Genomic DNA, 24,262 nt, shown 5'->3' with positions numbered 1-24,262 from the left:
TGTGCCTCTTTTGGTGACATTTTCAGTTTTCGTAGCTTCATGGTGAATTTCGCTGCTCAAAAAATCAACTGAAGATGAATGGAATTAGAATAAAGGAGTGATAATGATCTATTTGTAGAGACCCACATGACTCGGGCAGCTAAACTGTCAAAGCTGTGGTCAAATAAAAGGCCAGAACATTGGATCCTCATATCGCTGACTTGAATGTCAGTCATCTGTCTTCTTGTTCTCTTGTTCTCCAGCTGGCCTTCATCCAGCCTGCTATTGATCCGGCAGCGTGTTACTATTACTGTGAGGAAGGCTCGGAGCTGCATGGTTCAGAGGATGTAATTTTCTTTCTTTTCTCTCAAAACGTGTTAGCCTGACTTCTCCGTGCAGACATCCCACCCCGCGGGGCTGTGGCTGACATTTTCTCTCTCAGCAGGACGTATACCTGCTTCATTATAGCCGCGGTGATGGGCTTGTCGGTCTCCTCTCCCACAGACTCCTCTGTGTGCCGGGGAAGGCTAATTGCAGCCAATTCAAGGTCGGGAATTCAAATGGGGGGTTATTTTACAAATAAAGTGTACTTTTGTTGGCACCTCCTGCGTGTATATGGGTGCGTGCCATGTTGTGGGTCCAGCTGTGAGTTATTGTTACTGCTTCCCATGGGTCAGCGTGGTCGACTCCGGATGCTTTAGCCCACTTCCACCCTGATAAACTCTTGTGTAACTCAGCGTCCTCTCATTGGTCAGGAGTCACGGACCCCTGAGGTTAAATAAATGTTCATACTTGAAATTTAGATTGAACTGAAATTGCAGGACATGTTAGCAGCAGCAAATATAAGATGAGCTCAAATCAGTTCAGTTGTCAACAGCAGCTTCCTGTATTGTTGGGCAAAAGGTGAAAAGTAACAAATGTTGAGGAGTTATAGTCAAAAGCTACTGCACTAAACTTTATTGCACTTTTTACTTTAGTATTTTTAAAACCAAACATATGATGATGAAGATGTGATGGTTCCAACTTAGATTTAACTACCCAACATTAATTAGATCCGCTTAATAATATATATACAATTCATAATATATGACACTAAAATAGGTTATTCTGCAAATTGAGAACTTTTACTTTGAAGCCTTATAATACTTTTAATTTTTAATGCAGGATTTATAATGGCATATTTTATTCTTGTAGTATTGCTATTTTTAAATTCAGATACTTCCTTCTCCTTATTGGCTGAAATCGGTTTCAGAAGATGAAGCTACACTTTCGCCAGTTTGAGGGAATATTGTGCTCATCTTTGTCTCCCACACACTCACTCCATCAGATGCTTTTTTGAGTCTTGCATAAGGCTCCAGTAAGTACGATACACAGTCAGACTAATACACAGATCACTGAGGGATGGATACAATGGCATCTGCATCTGCATCGCTGGCGAGTGTAAAGGGACAAACCACCCCGTTGCCCGAAGGGATCATTAAACTACAATCAACAGCATAGTCCTTGTCGCCCCCCCCCCCCCCCCCCTCCCCACCATAACCCACCTGTCTGCCAAGCTGCCTGCCAGCCCGCTAGTTGGTCCGTGCTAAGCGTGTGGTGATAACATTGTAATCAGGCAGCCCACTGCCCAACGGGGAGTTAAATAGAGCGGCTCGCAATAAGTCTGATGAAATCTGCTCCCACTGGGCTGCTCTCAGAGCTGCGACACAAACAAACAACGCACAATCCAAGAGCAGAGCACATGCACTCAGCCGTTACGCGCATGTTCACATCACCTACAAGCACACGTGTCTTTGTTTAGATGATCGTCATAAGATTCAGGCCCAGTCCCATTTCTCCTCCCTTCAAAGGGAGATACCCCTTGACGATGGAGTGAGAAGTGTTGGAAGGAGAGATCTTACAAAACACCACTTGGCGTAGCCGACTAGTTCACCTATGTCATGCGTAGTGAGAAGCTAAGAGGCACCACCTGTAGTGGGTTTTCATTCAGGCTTGAAAATGCCGCCTTAAGCACTTGTGTTACCTGTTGCGTGGGCTGTGATGATCTTTCTTCGTTTCATGGACCAACAAAGAAGAAATGCAGACAACAGAAGACGCCTTCACCCCGCATTTCATCTTGCATTACGTTCGAAGTCTGCACCTGACCCCCTCTGATTAAAGGGGTAGTTTTAAGGGTTGAACTTAAGTCGAATGGAAGTGGTTAAAATGGGACACTGACCATCTATCCTGAACCTCACCTTCAGTTAGGGGGTTAAGGTTAGCAAAACTTCATTGTTCACATTAGATTATTCTAATCTTAACCCTTAAACACGGTCTTCAGGCCATGTTCAGTAAGGAAGCAGCATTCAGATGAAGTCACTATGTTGGCCTCGGAGAGTTCAGATCAGAGGCCCCTGGCAAAATTTGAATGTGGCTTAATATTACAGGGACATAATGCAAGGTCGACCAATGAAATTCACTGATAAACTAAGTAGTAAGTAAATTAGTACTAGTATGATGACTAATTGACTAATTGTGTGCAACCATGACTCAGCCTGATCCATAAGATGCATTGTGTTTAAACCATGTTATGTTGGCCAGAGTATGGTTGGAAATTTTTGCGTCTTTTCCTGAAACTCTGGGGTAGACAGCTGTTGTAACCTGCAGTGAACCCGGTATGAATACCTGTTTTGATTAGTGGGGCAGGGGTAGATTGTTCATGACAGCGGAAGCCATTAAAGTCATTTGAGCAGCTGTCTCCACACACCATCAAGGTCTTGTTAGAATCGTATTATTATATTGATTCTGATGCGGAGCCCAAAGCTGCCTGTGCCCCTTTGCTTCTGGCAGACAGCCAGGATCTCTCCTTCTTTTAACAAGAGAGGGGAAGAAGGGCGATAGCAGACTGATGGCCGGAGACGTAAAAGCAGAGGGCTTGTCAGTTTGAATCTGCAGATTGGTCGGGAACGTACGCGCTGGGAAGTGAAAAAGACAAGCTTCTCGTTCTTTTCCTTAATATTTGCTGTTTGCTGTGCCAAAAACAAGCTGCTTTATGGTGTATGCGTTTCGACAGCAGCTGTTTAGTGTTTCCAGGTTCACTTTTCCTGCTCAATAGTGGACAGATTTTTCTGTCCCTATCTATCAACTACACCCGAGAGTTTCCGTTATCCTTCAAGTCAGCAGCTAGAAGCAGGAGGTGTTTGTTCAGCTCAGCATCAGACTGCAAGCAGAGGGAACCTGAGAGGCCGACTCTGTCCAAAGATAAACACTTGATGAAGTGGAGTTCTGTCATCACCGTAGAAACTACAGGAAGTCACTGGTCTGGTCTGAAGCTAATAAATAGTACAGTGTGCAATTTCCTGTACAAACACAACTTGGTGTTTGTATTATTGATGCATTTCTGTTTGTGTACATATTAATTATTTGTGTGATTTTAAAGGTGCTGCTGGTAGATTTCTTTTTTTTATATAGACAGAGCCAGTCTGTTGCCTTGCTTCCTGTCTTTGTGTTAAGCAAATTGCAAATGATGGTGTCATTAATACACTCTTCTACCTTGGCAAGACAGCACATAAACACATTTCCTAAGGTGTCAGTTTTAAATTATGCCAAATCATGGCTCAGAGATGGATGTAGGTGAATGTAGGCGTAATAAGAGATCACAACTTTGCTACTCATTTGCACCTTGAAAGCACTTAAAAAATAAAAAAAAAAGTCATAAATGTGTCGATAAACCAATCCAAAGAACCAAATGTGATGGGGTTTTTTTTTTTTTTTAGTAAAACTGCTGATGGTCTTGCATTTGGGGCTAATGTGCAGAAAAAAACAATACTTTCCCACCTGATCCATTCAGCATCTGCAGGCCAAAGCCAATGTAACGCTTCTGCTCCTTTTGTCCAGTTGAATTTCTCTTCTGTAGCAGATTTGCTGCCAGTTTTACCTCCCTCACTTTGAGCTTACCCCCCCCAGGTTCCTATGCTGGACATAATCACAAGATTTTAGCCAAATTATCCAGCTTTTATCAGGCAGAAGTTGGCAAAGCTTTATTTTTATTTTATTTTTTTTAATTCTTGGACAATAATTATCAGCTTGTTCAAACAGATCTAGAGGGATTTGCATTGGATGTGCATTATGGCATGCTCTGTATATTTAAAGCATGCTCTACATTAAGTAGAGTCTGTATGAGTCTGTTGTGGAAGTAGTCATGTAAGCGTTGACCCAGCGTGGGAGCCATGCTAGAATTGCATTGCACTGACAGCAAGCTCACACATTATAAATATACTCATAAAGCTAAAAGGGTCAGAGAAATGTACACAGCATGAGGACACATCTGCAGTACAATGTACTCTGGGTACTACAGGCACAGAAGTTGAAAGTGCTTTTCTCAGAGCTCGATGTCTGTGCATGCATGACTGTGAGTGTTCACATAATGTTCTCTGTAATGTTTTTTTTTCCAGCACTTCTTTAATGTGATCTCTTTAATGGTTCAGGTATAAAAAAAAAATAAAAAAACTCGCACACATATGTACTGTTGCCATTTTTCTATCTGTCTTTCTCTGTGCTCTGGATTGGATTTGGGGTTTATATATAGCTTCTTGAGTTGTGTGGTAGTTTCTGTCTCCAAAGCGACCAAGTTCTCACTTCCCACTCTCTGACGCAAACAAAAAAGCATCTGTGCAGAGAGGGGGTGTCGACATTGCAATCAAAACAAAAGTAAATCAAACTCCAGTCTGATCATCTCACAGGTGGGCACTGTGTTTTTATTTCACATATGCACAGTTGTGACAATACTGGGCCGAAGACGTGTGCTATGAGTTAATGAGTCTCATTATCCTCTAATTTTCCGCTGTTGAAAGCAACTTTTATAGACAATATGGCCATGTAGTAACAGTATATAAGGATTAAATCAAAGCTCGCATATTCAAAGGGTCCTTGTATGGGGCATCGTTACTCCCTTGATGTGCTGCAGTTGCTTTGAAAAGACTTGATTTGAAAGGACGAACATAACAGCTGGATTAAAATAAGATTTTATTGGTTGCATTTTGTAGTTTACAACAGCCAGTGTGGGATAATCTTGTCAGTGAAAATGAACAGTTTTCTAAGCAGCAGTTTTTCAGGAAGTTCAAGTGCCCACTTCATAGCATGCAAACACATTTGAATTTCATGGCTAAAATTAATTAAATGCCTTGGTACATCAGAAGCTCTGAAAGCGCAGTCTGTGTCTGTGCTGACATAATAGGAACCTCGTTCTGTTTTGTAAATCATTCAGCAGATTTTTTTCTGAAGTACACAGACGCAACTTTTTTTTTTTTTTTTGGAGAGGACGCAGCCTGATTAAGTGCCACGAAGGGAAGCTGAACCTGCATCTTCTTTTTTCAAACTAGATGAACATAACATGATTCACCATAGTATCATAAAAAGTCTCTTCTTGGATTGATGAGGATGACAAAGGAGGCAGTGGCTGAAGCAAGTACTTGGCCCTGTGCAGCTATAAAATTGGCCTACAGAGTAGAAACTAGCAGATGAGAAGTAATGTGGTGATGGTTTATTGATATCAAAACGCTAAATTTAGTCCATTTAGCCAATACTCGCCTCAAACAGAACTTTCAGATTGATCAAACTTTTTAATCATCTCTCTTTTTTCCTCTCTGTCCGTCTCCTTCTGCAGATTGAAGACATTGTCACAAACATCCAGGATGAGACGGAGGGAGTTCCCATCCGAACTGTCAAAAGCTTCATGACCAAAATCCCCAGCGTCGTCACAGGTAAAAAGAAATGGAGAGAGAAAGAGAAAGAGAAAGAGATATCAGAGATGAGGCTCTGACAGACGCTGCAGTCTGTAAACATTGAAGTGCGTCAGTGATGTGAATGCCTGGTGAAAAGAGATGAGAGACAGAAGGAGACCATGGAAAATGCTGAGATGCATCATCCTGAGAGCTTCATGTTTCGGGAGAGCTGGAGGGATGATTCACTCTCATCACTTGTTTCCAGGGTGAAGAAACATGCTTTTTTATTTTACTTTTCTGGTGAAAAGGTTTATTTTTATATTTCTTTTTTTTGTGAAAGTTTACACTTTGGTTTTTGTACAGATTAACCATATGAGATAATGGGTTTATTAGTGAGGTCGTAAACAGATTTTGTTACCTATACCTGTTTCCGAAGGTTTTTTTTTTTCTTTTTCATTTTTATGCTAACTTAAGCTACCGGTTTCACCCTGTTTCCAGTCTTCGTGCTAAACTAATACTATTTTCTCATTTTAATGCTAAACTAAGCTAACTGTTTCCACCTGTTCCCTTTATGCTAAACTAGACTACCTCTTCCTCCAGGTTCAAGTTAGCTGTTTTGATTCTCTTAAGTCTCGACAAGAAAAAGTTTAATTATGCGGTGTTCAAGAGAACTTGTGGAAAAAATTAGTTCTGAGTTGTGAAAAATGAATTGAATGGCGTGAAACTCTTCTTTCTTTCTTCTTCTTCTTTCGGGCATCCATGTTTTTTCTCCTCTGAGTAGTGTGAACGCTATGATGTCGGAAGTCGGAAATTTCCAAGTTGGAGTTCCGACTTCTCGGTTACTTCTGAGCTGTCTTGAACGCAGCATTATTCCCTCAGTTTTGTAAATTATTTGTGGGGTCTAGGCCTACCCTCTTAGTCACCAATTTCTGCCTTTTCAGCAATAATTCAGCAACCGGCTGGTGTTTTACCACATCCTGTGGGTAAACCCCACAGCAGTGCTGAATTGGGATCACAAATGCGATAGTGTAGGAGAAAGTACAAGCCAAATCTCCAGCTGAGTCACATCCTTACATCCACAAACATGCAGTGTGTGTTTTGTGGCTGTATTTCATTCTGGTTGTGTCAAGGCTGCAGCTCTGTTTTTTTCCTCTGCAATGGATCACTGGAGGATAGCTGAATGGCTGCAGGGAGAGTGAGAGGACAACATAAGTGTGGAAAAGGAATGAGTAATGCTGTTCTCCTACTGTTAAGGTGCCCCAAAGCAAGGCAATCAAGTCCTGACTACTTCAATAAAGCTGGGACTGTGGAGGTCACTGTGTGGGACTATATCATGGACAAAACAGTGTTAAACTTTGTAAATAATTGAAGATTTAAAACAGAAAAATAAAACCATGATTGGCCAATTGTAAGGTAAGCTGTTGAAGGATGGATGTGAGCCGCCTTGCCTGTAGTCGGCTGCTGTTACTTACAAGCTGAAGCCTCAGTGGGAGGCTTTGACACACCCCACAGAAATGATGGAAACAAAGGAAGGCTATTATCATTCTTCTTCTTTTTTTTTCAGTCCTTGCACTTATGGAAAATGCATTACCCCAATATGCCATAAGCAGAGCGTATCAATAAACACAATTACTACAGCAGCGGATGGATGTGCAGAGCAGCAGCTCAAATGTTTGCAGCTGAGTGCCGGGGGCCAGGAAGCTAATGAATGATGGAGAATTAAACGCCAACTCCTTCGGGGCTCAGAGAAAGCAGAGGGGAAGCACAGATAAGATAATACTCTATCTCTATCGCCAAAAAAAAGGAAAAAAAAGCTTTTTAGGGAGCTTTACCTATCATACTTATTGCAGAAAATAATGTCAGGTCTCTAGATGTTATTCCCCTGAGTGCCAGTGGCAAGGGATAATCTTTATTTCCAGGGGGTAAAGGCATTTATCTGGATCATTATTTCATTTTGAAGCCAAGAGCTTGATGGGAGATACTCAGAAAGTTATTATTTCTTCATCAGATCTGATGTTTTGAGATTGTTTATTGAAAAACACATCAGCTGGTGAAAATACCCTCTGTTACTTTAAATTCTCAGAGCTGTTTACATATTTAAATTTTAAGTGTGCTTTGAAAATGTAGAAATTAAAGCACTTAATTTCCCTTGTCTTTTCTTCTGTCTTTCTAACTTTTGTGATCTACTTCATCTTCCCTTTTGTTTTGTTTTTAAATCACATCCCTTCTCCAACCCCCCAGCTTTCCTCTGTAACACTCATTTGTATCTCTCTGTCTGACCCGATTCAGGTGCAGATATTGTACAGTGGCTGATGAAGAATCTGGCCATTGAGGATCCAGGTAAGTTTTAACTTAAAACGAACACCTGACTGATCTGCCTCTGCTGTGCTAAATGTACAGACGTTCTTTTAAGGCCACAGTCGACTATGATAACAGAAGTCTTGCAGAACCATAGGACAAATAAAAAGCTTTCTACATCAAACATCCCCTTTGTATGTCATACATTAACAACCACAAAGTGACTTGTCCTTATTGTGGCTGTCAAATATCCCGACGTCGTGTCTTATCTTAATAATCTTAATGTTGAGAATGTGAAAAGGCAAAATAACAAGTTTCTCAGTCGACAAAAGTCCAGTTCTTGAAAGGTCAGACACAGTGTGTGGTAGCTGCTCCAGGTCTTTCATTAGTCTCCCTCCTATGCACAGGGCATTGATTTTTACCGTTTTAGAGACACAAACACTTTTATGTTTGAGATAAATAGAAGATCTTTGCAGTTAGCCTTGGCTGAGCAGACAGAAACTCAGACATTATCCAAGAAGATTATAGGTATTTGTGAAGTTGTGAAATGTGGTGTTGAAATAACACAAACTTTTTTGGAAAATAAGAAAACAAGCCATTTAAAACACAGAAAAAAAATAAAAAATAAATAGTGGCTATAGTATTTAGATAAGTTGTTAAGCTGGCCTGACCTGAGGCACAGTGGTGGGAGAGCAGTGTTTATTGTTAGTACAGTAGCCCACAGCGTGGACACTGAGTCAATTCTTGAGTCATGGTACATGATACAGCAGGCTATTTAAATATACGGTAAGATATGATCAATAGATTTATATACAGCAAATCTTCAACCTTTTAATGACGTAAAGACAGGACATCTGTGGCTTTTACCTCAATACTCAGCATAAGAAAATCATACTGTCCTAAGGTTTTTGACTCCATTGTCCTGATACTGTTACTTAGTCTATTCCACCCATACAAATATTGAATTAGAGATAACATGTGGAGCGCCGGGGAACCCACTGTGATCTGAACTCCTTGTTCTTTTTCCTTTCACAGCTGAGGCCATGCACATCGGGAGTCTCATCGCAGCTCAGGGGTACTTCTTCCCCATCTCAGACCACGTCCTGTCTCTCAAGGATGACGGCACTTTCTACCGCTTTCAGGTGAGCAAGAGCCTCAAGTGAAACATGCAGAGAGGTGGCAAAAATGGCTGCATTTAGAATCAATAAATCAACTTTACCCCATATTTAAGATAGCTGAAGACTCAAGATACTTGCTGCATGACTGATTAGTCATGTGAAAATTGACTGGTTCTTGGTGTTAAAGGGATAGTAGCATTTTTTAAAAGTGGGGTTGTATGATCTACAGATAGCCCCTAAGTACTTGAATTGCAGTAGAAGACTCTCTGCACTGCACCTAACCAACTCACGTATCCCTCCGGCCCAGGGTTAGCGCCCGCCGATCAGCAGTTGGTTAGCTCCAAATAAAAACTGCGTTTTTCCTGCACTTTGAGGGGCTGGAAAAAATTATATTATAGCGAACAATGGAACTGTGTATTTTTTTCCACGTAAAACCTCTTTTAGGCCACGAAAAAAGGCCGTTTCTTTGGGTCCATTCACAACAATGTATGTTGTAAATCTCTGGGCAGGGCTATGGGCTGGCGTTGCTAACGGGAGGAGTGCAGAGAGTCTGCTACTGCAATTAAAGTACTTAGGGGCTATTTGTAGATCATACAACCCCACTTTAAAAAAATGCTACTATCCCTTTAATCTTAGAGGATGGTGTCTGGTTGCTGAACTTCTCTAGTCATTTGATGCTGAGTTGAGGATCAAATTTGCCAAAAAAAAACTACTAAATAAAAAAATGAATTAATTAAAGTACTATTAAGACAACACATATCAGATATAAACAGAACAAATTAAACATAGTGACTGAGATGATGATGATGATGATAGGTGTGACCGAGTCAAAAGCCTTTTATGTAAACATGCATCATAATCATCAAGCAGACTAGCGTACAGCAGATGCAGCAGAGTATCGAACGCATTTAATTCTCTACCTCATGAATCATCCAGTATGAAGTCGCTGCTGAGAGAAGTGAGAGGTATCAAGTTCTGCATTTCATGACAGCAGAGTGAAAGTGTTGTTTAGGCTATACAGTAGCACAAAAAGGAGAGTAGCCTATTTACTTGACTGATTAATGCACGGTATGAAAACAGTTTTCCTCTGTGTTTGGATTCAGCAATTTTCAGATAATAAAGGTAGATGGGAAAATGTTCTCTTTGTTCCAGAAACACTGACAGATCAGATTAGAAAAAAAGGATAAAGCTGTCATAATAGCAGTGCTGCTCTTTGTTGAGCTATGATGAATTGTGATCCCTGACTTTTCATCTACAGTAGAGCCAGCAATATGACAGCTGCAACACTTTGCTTTATCACCAAAGTCGTACATACAGTAAACAACATGCATAAATAATGACTTCAGCCACATCTGGACTGTGTTGTTAGCCTGTTAGCATAGAGATGTTAGCATTTTACTGAAAGCACTGCTCAAAGCCTCACAGAGCTGCTTAGTAGCCCATTGACCCTGTATGAAGTTTTTTTTTTTTTAGGCTGAGCCTTGTTGGGTTTCTCCAGGAGATCTTACCTGGAAAAAAAAACTTGATAAATGACTAAAATTCACAATTTTAAGGTGTCAATTTTCAAAATGTGCATTTATGAGTGTGCACTAAACAAAACTGCTTCATTATTGTAAACAGAAATACTTTTTGTTCTTGACCAAATGCAAATTGCTCTGTGCCTTTAGTAACGGACCTAAGCTTAAACTAATCCCCTCCTCATCCTGCATTAGTGTGGAAAAAAAAAAAAGTCCAGCAAGGTTAATCTGACTCGGGGGGTTGCTTATTCTCATAGACCCCAATCAGTTGTTGAAGATCACTTGTTCCGTTGTGGAATTACACACCAATCTTGATCTTGATGACAAAAGGCCCTGTCCTCTGTCCACAGCATCCTCAGTACTATGATGGGATCCTGGGACCCTATTAAAAATGAATGGTGATCTGTTAAAATATTCATCAAGCGAGTGAGGGGTTCGGGCTGAGTAGGCGGGTACCAAAAGCCTGACAGAGACATAGTGTAGTAGAGTAGTACACTAGAATTAAAGTCTCGTCCGGGGACCAAAAAGAAAGCAAAGCGTGCTGACATTTCACTCCTCCTTCACTGGTCATAGATAAAAGAGTGGCATTAAAGTCACAGATTAATTATGACAGACTGTTTTATCCGGACTTCCCTAATTAAAAAGAGGAAACAATGTTTTCCAATTCCTCAGTGAGGATGGCTGAGGCGCCATGTGACGAGATTAGAATGATCTTTGTAGCGTCGACTTCCTTCCCATTCACCCTGACTTGTTGGAGCTGAGACTCCACCAGAGCTAGAGGAGCAATTTAATTAAACCAGACGGCAGTGCACATTGCCGAGCTTTGACCTTGGTTCTTCTCCTTCAAAGTGAAGTGGAAGAAAAGACAAGAGGAGGAGGAGGAGGAGGAGGAGGAGGGCTGTTTGTCGTAACAGAAAAGCTTCATAAAGATAATCACCATTCATTAGCATTTAATTTTTCAAGCAGAGCAAGACAAAGAGGAACACAGAGAAGGAAAATCAAAACAAATGAAACATTGTAATATCTCCCCCTCACTGAAACAACTATAGATGGGTTTAAAGCTGTGATTCTGGACCGAGCTAGCTGTGTCCAATAACAGTCCTATCAGCATCTGTTCTGTGCCTGCTGCTTTTACTGCTCAGCTTTGCCATTGTTTATTCTTTTGCAGTTTTCGTCGCTCTCTGGTTTTACTGTATCGCTGCAGCACTCCACCCCAGGACGCCCTTATTCCTGGTGGAAATGTTTTCAGCCAGTCATCTGCTCTGACTTCGCTCTGTCATGATAATAAAAATATTTTTGATTGCTCACGTAATGGTGCAAAGCAATCATGTGCACTGATGCTGTGTCTCAGAGGCAAAACAACTGTCTGGTAAAGGTCATCGCCATCACTCCAGTTTTTGTGGAAAAGTTTGGAAAGGACACGTTTGCCCTGCACAGTTTTGACTTTAAGATTTTTATTTATTTATTTTTGCATTACAGTCTTTGAAATGCATCCAATATTATGCACCAACACTATTGTGTGTGTGTGTTATGCAAGTACAATTGGTTGATCTACCTTTTCACTTTGTTCCCCCTCAGGCACCGTATTTCTGGCCGTCCAACTGCTGGGAGCCTGAAAACACTGACTACGGTGAGATTCTTAAGGGGATGCATTGACATTTGTGTGTGTGCGTGCTTGCTTATTTATTTATTTTTTACAATTATTTTGGAAAAGCTCTAGGTAAGAAACATCTAACTTGCTTGTCAGAGAAAAATATGTCTTCCATTGTGTTTTAAAGAGCAGTGTGTAATGGTAAAATAAAATAAACAGCATTTAAATAGTAATATGAAACCATGATTGCATGGAATAAAATTAGTATCAGAGATGATACTGTATTGAATGGAGGGTTGATAGAGTTGTCAGTGGCTCCACAGTTTTATTTGACAGGTCCCCAAGTTCCTACTGAAACACCATTGTTTTTTATTTCAGAACAAAAATCCCTCTTGAAGTATGAAATGCTCCTAATGGCCGTTACAGTACCTTCTATAAAATGTGCTGGTGCATTGGGTCTGTAGGTCTAAATCAGTGTTGATAGGCTTTAAGCAGAACACAGGGTAGACTGTGTCCATCAACATCTGCTGTAACTATGTGCTCAGTCCAGCCTCTAACTGATCCCAGAACTATGGTATGGGAAAATGTTTTATCCAGATTTGGTATCATCTTTTCTAAGCAACATCATCAAATTAGACAAAAAAAAAAAAAATCAATGTATTCTTGTGTAAGTGATTTTTTATTTATTTTTTACAGTCTGGCTGTGGAGCTTAACTCAACTCCCACAGTGTTCATCTTTCATACAGGAATAACTGTATAACTATACCGAACAGCACTTCATAGCACAGCTCCTGATCAATAGTTTTGCTTGTATGTGACCTATACTGACATTTACTTTTATAAACCCGTGGATCTCAACCAGTCATGTGGTTGATGTTTGATATCACTGCACGTTTTTACTTGATCACACCCACAAAAACTTTATAGCAAGTATTACTGTGCAATTTTATTATGTTTTGTAACATCTCATCTCATTAAGATAAGTTTTAATTATCTCATCATACTATGGTTGTTAACGTCACATCATGGATTAGGTGTTAAGATGAGACAGTAGTTTTCTGTTACTTTCCTACAGTATAATGATTTCCAGGATGTTGAGGCATTTTTAATCTTGCTTTAAAATGACAGACTCTGTCTCTATGGAAACTACCTTATAGAAGTATATGGAAAACAAATACACTTAATGACTATACCACCAATGGTATCAAAAGTTGGGGTAAGAGCAAGTTGTCATGGAAATAATCAACTTTACAAAAGAAATATGAGCCTATATACCTGTGTACTGTATCAATATAACCAACCTCCTGCTCAGCTATTTGCTGGAACACAACTTCCGCTGTGGAGAGGAACAGTCAACAGGATTAGTCGATCATAGTTCCACCTCCTGCCCTTCATCCTGTCACAGAGGCAGCCATGGCTGGAGTTCAGAGCTCTGAGCTTCTCCGCACTCCACCTCATAATCCTAAAGTGACAGATAGGAGGACAGGCGGCGGCCTCTGAAACCGATTGTACTCTCACACCACGGGAGATGAGGAGGAAGGTATAGAGGAGGATGAGAGATGCATGGATGAGTGGATGAATGGAGGCAGGGAAATGTGTGTACTGATAAATCCTCTCTGTGTGTGTCTCCCTCTGTCAACAGCTATCTACCTGTGCAAGCGGACCATGCAGAATAAGACCAGGCTGGAGCTGGCAGATTATGAGGCGGTGAGTGCGCAACTGTTCCTCCGAGCTATTACTTCTTAGTATCGATCTGTGTGTCAAGCTTGGGGCAGAAAAAACACAGCGCCTTAAAGGTCAGACTCGTGTGTGTGTGTGTCTGGGATGATGCGCGATCGAAACCGCACTCCAGAAGACTCGATCTTTAAAACTGTGGAATGTCTTTAAGAGAAAAAAAAAAGTCATTTTCTTTATTATTATTTATGCCTTGGAGAGTTTGGGTCATAACATGTCTGTGTGTCTCTATCTGCTCTCTAACAGGAGAACCTCGCCAGGTTGCAGAGAGCCTTTGCCAGGAAGTGGGAGTTTATCTACATGCAGGCTGAGGCCCAGGTCAAGTAAGTGCGCTCCGTTACCGTGGCAACACATGAAACCACAATGCACGTAGTGATATCATTCATACCTTAAGGTAAAGGATAAACAATGTGGTGTAATTCCAATGTGACATCCCATATGATGAGGAGCGGTGGTTTTCAGATAAACTCCATTAACCCTCCTGTGATGGAGTTTTCTCTTTATAACATTATTTATCGGGTGTGATCAGGGCGGCTGTGTGTTTCTGAGCCAGATTGGATGATAAATCTTTTATTTTTAAAGCTAGTTATGATGGATGGTGGGTTTTTATATAGAAGGAAGTGCAGAAAAGATGCAATCACTACGTCTTCTCTTTCTGAAGGGCTTTTGTGCTATGGTACTTTTTGATGGTTGGGTCCTGACCTTTAATTGTCGGTGCAAGCTATTTTTAGAACGGCGGAGCAGAGCCGCGAGCTGCTCAGAGCTACGCTACGGAGGCTCATGGGATTTCTTGATTTCCCTCATCAAATACACAATCCAGCAACTCCAAAACGCTCTGGTGGACAAGTTGTGACCTGCACATTCACCACGCTATGAGATCATAACTAAACATTATGAGACAGAGTTGTTTGTAAATGCAGAGACTGCTTGCCAAAACACTGACAGGAACGTGCATCAGCTGTTTTGCATGAATTTACCTCGAAAACAACTCCATCTCGTAACGTTCCATTATTATCTCATAGCGTGGTGAATGTGCAGGTCACAACTTGTCCACCAGAGCGTTTTGGCTCCGCCGTTCTAAAATTAGCTTGCACCGACAATTAAAGCTATTGAACCTACTTCTAAAACTATAGGGATTATGGCAATGGGCCAATTTGCCAAAATGTTGAACTATCCGTTTAGATTAGTCATCATGCAGAAAATTAGTCTCTGTGAATGTTAAATGACAAAAACATAATATAGCTTACGGGTTTATTGAGTGATGCTTTTAATACTAAAGTAAATGTACTTTAAAGTTTACAGTATGTTATGCTCCAATACTGTGCATCGAACAAATTATGGTGGCAGGTTTTATTGTTCTAGTCCTTATAAAGATGTTGTAGTAGATGCAGGATGGTTTATTTGAGCAGAGCTGCACAATGGGACGATGTCCTTGCTGCAGATTTGACCACTGGCTGCAAACAGTGCACGTACACGCTCGGAAGACGCACAGACAGGAGCAGGGACCGTGCCAAACTCCCTTGTGCACGTCTTGTTAAAACTGATGGACAGTCCTCGACTTTATCATCTGTAGTCCATCTCCCCCTCTCCTTCTTATCCGTCCATCTCGATTCAACTGCTACATCTAATGCCGACGCCAGAGGAGCCACAATCTCTCACACTGACTGATCTCATCTGCAGGATCGACAGGAAGAAGGATAAAACCGAGAGGAAGATCCTTGACAGCCAGGAGAGAGCCTTCTGGGACGTCCACAGACCTGTGGTAAGCTTCAGTCTGTGCATGTGAGATTACAGACGCCCACTTCATCCTCCATCCACATCCTGTTTCTTCTCTACCTTTCCACGGCTCTGTTTGTTTGGGTTCGCTGTACAGTTTTTCAGAGATTCCCTAAAAACAAAAGTGTATTGTGTTGTTTTTGTTTTGTTTATTCTCCTGCAGCCTGGATGTGTTAACACCACAGAGATGGACATCAGGAAATGCAGACGCATGAAGAATCCTCACAGAATTAAGAAGGTGGGAGACGATGACAGAAACAGAATAACAAAAAAATAATAATGACAGAAAATGGTTTCACTTTAATTTTAGACATTGGACAAATATTTCAATTACATCAGCGTTATTCCTTAATGAGATTTATTTTCAATTCTGATTTAGTTTCATTTATCCGTTTTTAATTTGTCAACACAATGTACTGCGGCTTCCTTTGCAGTTATTTTCAAGCCTTGCAAGCAAAATAATGGGTGCACACGCACACACACACACACACTCTGACTGTCGATTACTTCTCCCACCTATCCTCTCTCATCATGTTCAAACGGTCCAGTCGGTGTACGGCGTGGCGGAGGAGGGAACGCAGTCTCAGAGTCCCATACACACTCCCTCGCAACAGTACAGAAAAGGCACCAAGGAGGATGTGGAGAAAGAGGTAACATATCTGTCCAAACGTTGTTGATGAAATTGGCAAAATGGAGATATCATATTTCTTTGATTTGTAGCTCCAAGAATTTGATTTTGTTCCCGATAAGATTGGCAGTCTGCATGTGCACTTTGTGCTGCCAGGTCAAATTTTAAAAAAGAAATCTAGGCCATAAATACAAAGATAGCAACATTAGATGCTGCCAACTGAGCAAACATCAGCTCTCCTGTCATCTCCTGTTTCAGATCCTGTTCCTGAACACCCAGATGGACCGTCACCGTATGAAGATGTCAAAGGTGGCTGAAAGGTAATAGAGGCAGAAAACTCTTCTCGCTTCTCGGCTGCAGTGAAAATGCTGCAAATCCTGAAGAGCGTGTCTAATTTTTATCTTATCAATCGGCACGTTACTTAAGCTGATAAGGGAGCAGCAGCTTTTCTCCTAAATACCTGCTTCCTCATCCTCTGACATCCCTCCTACTGTATCCGTGGTATCTGTAACAGTGGGACATGGAGGTAGTTTCGCTTTGAACCTGTGGTGTTTTCAGTTTGGCACAGAAATGTGAAGCACTATTGTTGCTGTCTGAGGGTGAAATGGGTGTAATTTGGAGTAAGGCACTGGCCGGCACATGTCGCTCATCGCTCGCCCTGCTTTTCTAGTGTGTTTCTCCCACCCATGTGGAAAATGTGTTGGAAAAACAGGAGCAAACCAGCAGCTCCACCTCATCTAATGCTACAAAATGGAGTCAAGCATCCAGGAGAGGATGCTTGACATGAGGCGATAAGATGCACACGTGCTCAAGAGACATCTGATAATATTTCATTAAACAGCATATACAGTATATCAGTGTATATGTGTGGGTGAGCACTGAAAATCGTATTTCATTGAAGAAAATGCACTGAAAGGGTTTCATTAATATAAGCTTACTTGTTTCAAATGAGGTTCTGTAGGAGAGAAGAAGGTGTACAGTATTAGATATTAGAAAACACCTGAGATACATTTATTTGAATTGGAGACAGTAATATATAATATAATATAGAATTTGAGTGTCTATGAGGAATAAGTTTAAAAGATGATTAACGAAGCCGGTGTTTGTGCAGCTCTCAGAAATGTAACATTATAAATGAATCAAATGTTGCGTATAGTGCAGAGCTGTGCTCGGTTGCGTTAAGTTGCACAGGTGTTTTTGTTATTTTGTCCTCGTCCTCTATGAGTTCCTATTCCCCGTCCCTGCCATGTGGCTGACCCACTTTGGTGTTTGCCTTCCTGACAGTCCCATCCTCTGCTCAGTCAGTCAGGACAGCCATTAATTTCCCAGCAGAGCAGAAAAACTGTGATTACTGCTGGCTGTTCGCTCGCTCTGTCTCCACGACCCTTTAACCCCCTGTCTCCACGCATGGAGCCGAGTTTAATTGGTGCTCCACGGAGCGGAAAGTTTGGGGCATTAACCCAAAACCTTGCAACAGACAACATGACAAACAACATCAGTCATGTTGGGGCGATTCGCAAAACATTTAGAACATCTGGTGGAGCAGCTTCTGCAGCCAGACCGAGCTGACGCCGGAACAAGACGACTGGTGCAGGCTCATGTGCAAATGTTTGGAGCCTGATGATGTTCTCTCTCAGAAGACAAGAGGATCCTTCACTTCCTCTTAGATTCTCTTCTGTGTGATGGAAGACGATGAGGATGTCTAGATTGTTGTCATTTCCTGAAGTATTTATTTTATTCCCTGTTTGGATTTACTCCTCTCTTTCGTGCTCATAAATCTTAAATTTGGTTCAACAGTGATTAAAGCCAAATTTTTAGTTTGTTCTCACAAAACGACTTTCTTCCTAATTAATTTATGCATGATCCAGAGTGCTGCAAATGAAAACCCAAACAAACTCAGTGCAGTTTGTCATGGATTACCTTCATGCCGCCTTTGCAAACACTGCACTGATCTGACTTTAGAGGGATTTGTTGTCTCTGTCTGGTCTAATGAGTAAACCTAGGCTCAGATCCATATGTTATATCCATAGTTTTTGTGTTTGACAACTTTAATTAAGTTTCACTTGGTTTCCATGGTTGTCGGTTTGCAAACATTCACTACGTTGAATTAAATGCTCTGTCGTCCTCAAACAAAGCTTCTGTACACCTGTATATCCAAATGTCGTAATAGTTATGTCCTCCTAAAAAACCAAACTAAGCTTTCAGCAGTTCTGTTTTTTCAGAATATCATATTCTCAAGTGTAATTAAATGGTCCTGGATTTTATTCAATGCTCAGGCCTCATTACGCCCTCTCTCAGAGGAGGTGTTGAGCAGATTTAAATTTCACTCTCTCCTTTGAACGACTGGAAGATGTTATGAACAGACATGCTCAGGCAGTTTATGACACATTTGCTGTGATAAAATATATATATATATTTTTTTTTACAGTTTGCTGAGGCTCAAACTGTCCAGACACTCTTCATGTTATGGAGGAATTTTACAGTGGCCAACACCACGGTGTGTTTAGGACGCCACATAGTGTTATTATTATAGATCCTCGCGTTAAATTGAGCACTGAGGCATCTTCAGAGTCCTGCTGTAGTTGATGCTGTCTGCTTCACTGCGTCTCTCACTTCGTGTTTATCTCAGATTATCAAAGAGAAGAAGGAGGTTCACATCTGAGCTTTGGTGATTTTGATCAGAGTAGATGTTCCCGCTTAACTATTTGTTTTCTTTTATAATTTACTTCTGAAAACTGTCAAGTCCCGTTCACAAGTAAAAGAGAGGAAATACTGAGCAACTGCTCAAAATGTCGAAACTATGAAACTCCAGCTCTGCCTTCACCCTCTCCTCTCCTCTGTCTCCTGTGTGTGTGTGTGTCAGTCTGATATCCTACACTGAGCAGTACATGGACTACGACCCGTTTGTGACGGCACCAGAGCCGTCCAACCCCTGGACCAACGACGACCCCTCCTTCTGGGACCTGGAGGCCAGGTACAGAACCAGAGACCACGGCCGTTTCACTTTCACACTCTGTGAACATTTCAAGTCCATTTTTGTGAATAATTTAACTGGCACTTCACACACACACACACACACACACACACATACACATACACACACACATACACACTGGGTTTTTATGTTTCTAGAGACATAACCCTGTGATTACTTAACCAATTTCAGGTTCATGCTGAGCCCTCAAAATGCCTGAAAGCCTGCTGGGAAAGATTTGCTTTACTAGACACTGAGATTACTTTAGAGTTTCATTTCACTCATCAAAAATACGTCTCTTCTGGTTGTATCTGTTCAAATATTTAAGTGGGGTGATATTTGTTGGATTTGAAGTGCATGCTGTAAAAGAAAAAGAAAAACTGACTTTTATTCATTCTAAAAGTCAATAGGAACCTTGAAACGAGTGTTAGTAATTTGAACCTACTCAGAATAAGGCGAAGGGTTAGGCGACTAAAAACGGGTTTAACAGCTCTACTGGACAAGTAATTACCTCAAGTGATTGGCTATTACTGAGGTGGTAAAGAAATGTTGGAGGTCACTCAGTGAACTCAGTCAATTTAAAACCATAACCCTCCTCATTTTATGTGTAACAGACAAATGTGAAATTACCGTTTGCCCATTGAATTGTTATCTAGAGATATGAAAGTAATGACATGAAGGTATCTGAGGTATCTCTCAGAGAGGAGAAGACAGTCACAGCTCTCAACAAGTTGCACTCTGCTCTGAACTCCTGGCTCGTCTGAATTATGCAGGATTTAATTAGAGCAGACATATAATCATTCTGCCTAATGTATCTTAATAATTCAGCTGAATTGATAAATGGCAGAAGAGGAGAAAATATTCCCCACTGAGACTAAAATGAGTGGATTTTAGATGAATGTTGTCATAATGCGCAGCTTTTAAGGCACCAATATCACATCAACAACTTCCCCTCTAGACCAATCACATTTTCAGCTTCTGTGTCTTGTTGCTTCCCTGTAATTCAATCTCTAACCTCTCTCTCGGATGTTCACGCTGCCTCCCTCTCCATCCAATCATCCTCCATCTCCCCCAGTAAGGAGCCCAGTCAGCAGAGGGTGAAGAAGTGGGGCTTCTCTCTGGAGGAGGCCCTGAAAGACCCCGCAGGTCAGGAGCTCTTCCTCAAGTTCCTGGAGTCAGAGTTCAGCTCAGAAAACCTGCGGTGAGCACACAGGATGCTACTGTAATTATCCCACACAACACTGTAACATGAAAACATGAAAAACCTCTGGACACAGCTGTCCATCTGTCCGTCCCACGGAAAGCTTGAGGGAATCTGTAGAAATTCAGCACAAACATTCATGTGTGGACCCAAGAACGACCTGGTCAGGATTTGCTAGAGAGAGATAAAAAGTCAAAGTGACTGCAGGTTTATGGTCACAGAATTACGATAAAATACCTTTATACCTTAACATGGATGTAACTGTGTGGCTGGTTGTAACAACAAATACATCATAATAGTCATAATTCTAGTAATTACTTTTAGTAAAAACTTTTAGTGTCTCTCAGGAAGGAGAGAAGGTCGTCCACTAATTAGATCGGTGGTTCAATCTTGCCCCAGATGGCTGCTCCATCAACGTGTGTGTGTTTGTGATAACTGTGAGTGAATGGCTGAAAAAAGTATTATAAATCACTTTGGGTGGTCCACAAGAGTGGAAAATGTTCTTTTTACAGTGCATAATTAGCTACTACTGCATTTTAGGACAGACATACATACTGTATATGTTTAAAAAACACAATGATTGTTCCCTTTGCCTCAAGTTTGTTGACATGTGATTGTGTGAAAGATTACAGGTGTACAACAGCACGGTTTGTACATTTTCACCCGTGGTTCTTCTTGTGAGTCGAAAAGAACAGTTATTCAAAAGCTTTTACTGCTCTGAAAATAGCCAGAAAACACTGATTTCTCTTTGGCATCCCTATTATTCCAGCCACTTCAACCCACTTGTGCACCACGGACACAGGAAGAACCAATACAGACGAAGGTTTTCCAGTTCCCAGTTGTTTGGAGGGTGTCGAAGATGGAAACCTTGAATACACAAAGAAAATAATAGCATTTGCAGAAACTTAAATACATACAGAAAATGAGAGTAGATAAAAAAATTATGCTGATGAGCCGCCCTGATGGGAAGATAGTTTTTCCACTTGCAAGTATCATTACTTTGAGTTCTGCAAATCAAGAAGCGTCTGTTTCTTTGAAAGGATTTTATCACCAAGAAAAAGAAGAATTAATGTGCTGGAAATTCCCAGCTATTGAAAATGTGAACAAAAAATGGTTTATGAAAAATTAAGAGAGTTCTCTTGGAAAACTTGGTTTGAGAATAGCAGCAGAGACTTGTACAAGTACAATACAAGAAAGAAAAAATACCATTACTTATCCTTTTTGTAGCTCTGCAGTGGTACATGTTGTAGCTTGGATATAAAGAATTACAAAGGACTGATACTACTCTTATTTCACTACCGTCTCTATGATTTGAAGCTAGAGAAACATTTGTTTAGCCTAGCTAGCTATCTTAAAAGACAGTGAAAGAACCTGGCCTCACCTACCTGCCTAAATCTCATTAATCATTGCACAATGTCTTGTTTATTTCACCCATACAAAACTGTTATCACAGGCTAGCTGTTTTTATATTTTCAGTCTTTAAGCTACGATAAACTAAGCCACACATCTCCTGGCTGTTTTATATTTACCATGAAATTGCAATTGATCTTCCTATCTAGCTCTCTGCAAAAACATCAATAAGCCGTTTCCCCAAATGTCTAAAAACTTTAAATCTCACTGCAGTGATGAGCTCATATTCGCTGCCCTGTCTGCACCAGCTGTCAGCAGATCAACACTATAAACTACTAGTTTCACTTGACTTTCTGTCAGATTTGGACCTGTAGTCATCCATATCCCATCATCCCTTCACCTCCTCCTCAGCTTCCACTGGAAAATCAATCACTGTTCCTGTGTATGAGATGCATCCCCCAAAACCACTCGCACACATTCGAACACATCCAGGCCCCCAGCAACCAAAAAGAACACATACAGGTAGCAAACAGCAGCAGCAGCATGGCTAATCACCCATATACCATGCATCAACAGTGGAGGAAAGTAGCTTGCAGCCAGAAGACATGACCAGACTGTTCAAATGTGTGTCGTGTGTGTGTTGTCTTGATTTAATGATGTTGTTGCTGTTTATTGATCCACAGTAAAAGTGTATTAAATTCATCCTTCATTTAGACGTACACATTCACGCAGTTCGGACAGAAATACCTATTAGAATTAAGTCTGTGAGAGAACAACACACACACACGCTTGCACATAGATGTGAGAAAGAACGTAATGCAGCCGGATCATTCCTCACCCTCCCTTTGGCTGTCCCACCAGTCTCCTCAGCCCTTCTCCGGACCTTTAATTGCTTTTGGTTTTATGAGGGAGCTTGTGGAATAGCACTGCAGAGAGTGAGTGACAGAGAGTGTGAAATAGATAGAGTGGGAGAGACAGAGACGCAGAAACCCCAGAGGTGTTTCTCTCTATATTGCTGAAACAGTCCACAGATCAATATAGATACAAACTAATATCGGAGGCAGTCAGCCAGTGGCTCTCTGCTGCCTCCGGTGCTTTACACAGCTGAAGACCTGCCTCCCTGCAGCACTACAGGCTCAGCATCAGCACGCCTCAGTGAAATGTCCCAAACTAATGCTGCAAAATGTTAAACATGACTAGAGGAAGTCACGCTCCATGTCTTTGCAAAGTCTCCGTACTTTATACAGCTCCTTCATATTTTCAGGCTGAAACTGACTTTTATAGTGGAGATTGAACAATGTTATCCACTTACTCTGCTCGCTTGTAATCTTTTAAATAACCACCAACCCGTCACTTTAAATAGTTTCACATTTTGTAGTTTTTAATTAAGATTTTGCAGCTGGTAGCTTTTAGAAGAGAAAAAAAGATCATTTTAAGAATGAATGAATTCTCTCTTTAAACGTTAAAATGTTATCGCTATCAAGATGAGTGAATCAAAAATGAGTGAAGTGAGGAGCAAGAGGAAAATTACAAAATGTCATTTTGAGAAAGAATCATATTGGTTGGCATAATGAAAATTATGTAATTAATGTCTGTACCTCATTATAGAGTATAAACTTTATTGTCCCTTGTGGGAAATGTGTCATAGACAGCAGTGCTACTCAAGCTGCAAACACAATTATGACATACTAGATAGATCAAATAGAACATGAAAAAATACAGAGACAAACCAAAGTAGCTGCAGCTCACAAAACAAAAAAAATAGAAAGTTTGATGAATAAATTCAAACATGCCCACACAGCCATCCATCACCTTCCACTGATAAATACCTTGTGGATGCGTGGAGCGCCGTTTGTTTGGACACATGTCAAAATCATGCCTGTCTGTGCTGCTTCAGGTTCTGGTTGGCCGTGCAGGACCTGAAGAAGATGCCCCAGCAGGACGTTGCACAGGGGGCCCAGGACATCTGGACAGAGTTCCTGGCAGAGGGAGCACCCAGCTCCATCAACCTGGACTCCCACAGCTACGAACGCACCAGCCAGAACCTGAAAGACCCCGGGCGATACAGCTATGAAGACGCACAGGTAGGGGGAAAAAAACAACACAAAATACAGGAAGGCATAGAGAGAAAGAGAAATTAATGTTTTCCACTGTTTTGTTTAATAAATGATTAAAATGCAAAACTATAACTGAAAAACAGTCATTATACAAACCTCTAAAGTAGGTCAGTGACAATAATATTACAATGCTTGCTATGGACCGCACATAAACCCGAAGGGAAACCAGGTCTTACACTCCAAGCTTTTAATCTTCACACAGGAATAACACCTACAACTGATATTTATGAATTGCATTCAAATAAGACAGCCAGAAAATAATCTATGTGCTTAAATG

General features: G+C 41.0%; 1 protein-coding gene across 3 annotated transcripts in view; it reads left to right on the top strand.

Moving 5' to 3' along the window:
* LOC146961366 (regulator of G protein signaling 6-like) overlaps positions 1 to 24,262 on the top strand; it is a 91,534-nt gene that overhangs the window by 61,982 nt on the left and 5,290 nt on the right. For all 3 annotated transcript variants that reach the window (XM_085771005.1, XM_085771004.1, XM_085771006.1), the window contains 13 exons: positions 5,624 to 5,720; positions 7,971 to 8,021; positions 9,015 to 9,121; positions 12,193 to 12,244; positions 13,848 to 13,912; positions 14,186 to 14,262; positions 15,620 to 15,701; positions 15,879 to 15,953; positions 16,264 to 16,365; positions 16,602 to 16,663; positions 19,207 to 19,317; positions 20,393 to 20,518; positions 23,766 to 23,952. In XM_085771005.1, the coding sequence (XP_085627131.1) occupies positions 5,624 to 5,720; positions 7,971 to 8,021; positions 9,015 to 9,121; positions 12,193 to 12,244; positions 13,848 to 13,912; positions 14,186 to 14,262; positions 15,620 to 15,701; positions 15,879 to 15,953; positions 16,264 to 16,365; positions 16,602 to 16,663; positions 19,207 to 19,317; positions 20,393 to 20,518; positions 23,766 to 23,952 (1,194 nt within the window). The remainder of the gene's footprint in view (positions 1 to 5,623; positions 5,721 to 7,970; positions 8,022 to 9,014; positions 9,122 to 12,192; positions 12,245 to 13,847; positions 13,913 to 14,185; positions 14,263 to 15,619; positions 15,702 to 15,878; positions 15,954 to 16,263; positions 16,366 to 16,601; positions 16,664 to 19,206; positions 19,318 to 20,392; positions 20,519 to 23,765; positions 23,953 to 24,262) is intronic.

This window comes from Trachurus japonicus, chromosome 24, assembly GCF_045865225.1.
Source record: "Trachurus japonicus isolate A0001 chromosome 24, Traja_1.0".
NCBI classification, from domain to species: domain Eukaryota; kingdom Metazoa; phylum Chordata; class Actinopteri; order Carangiformes; family Carangidae; genus Trachurus; species Trachurus japonicus.
Note: the sequence above shows the minus strand (reverse complement) of the source record. Positions and strands in the feature narration are given on the sequence as shown.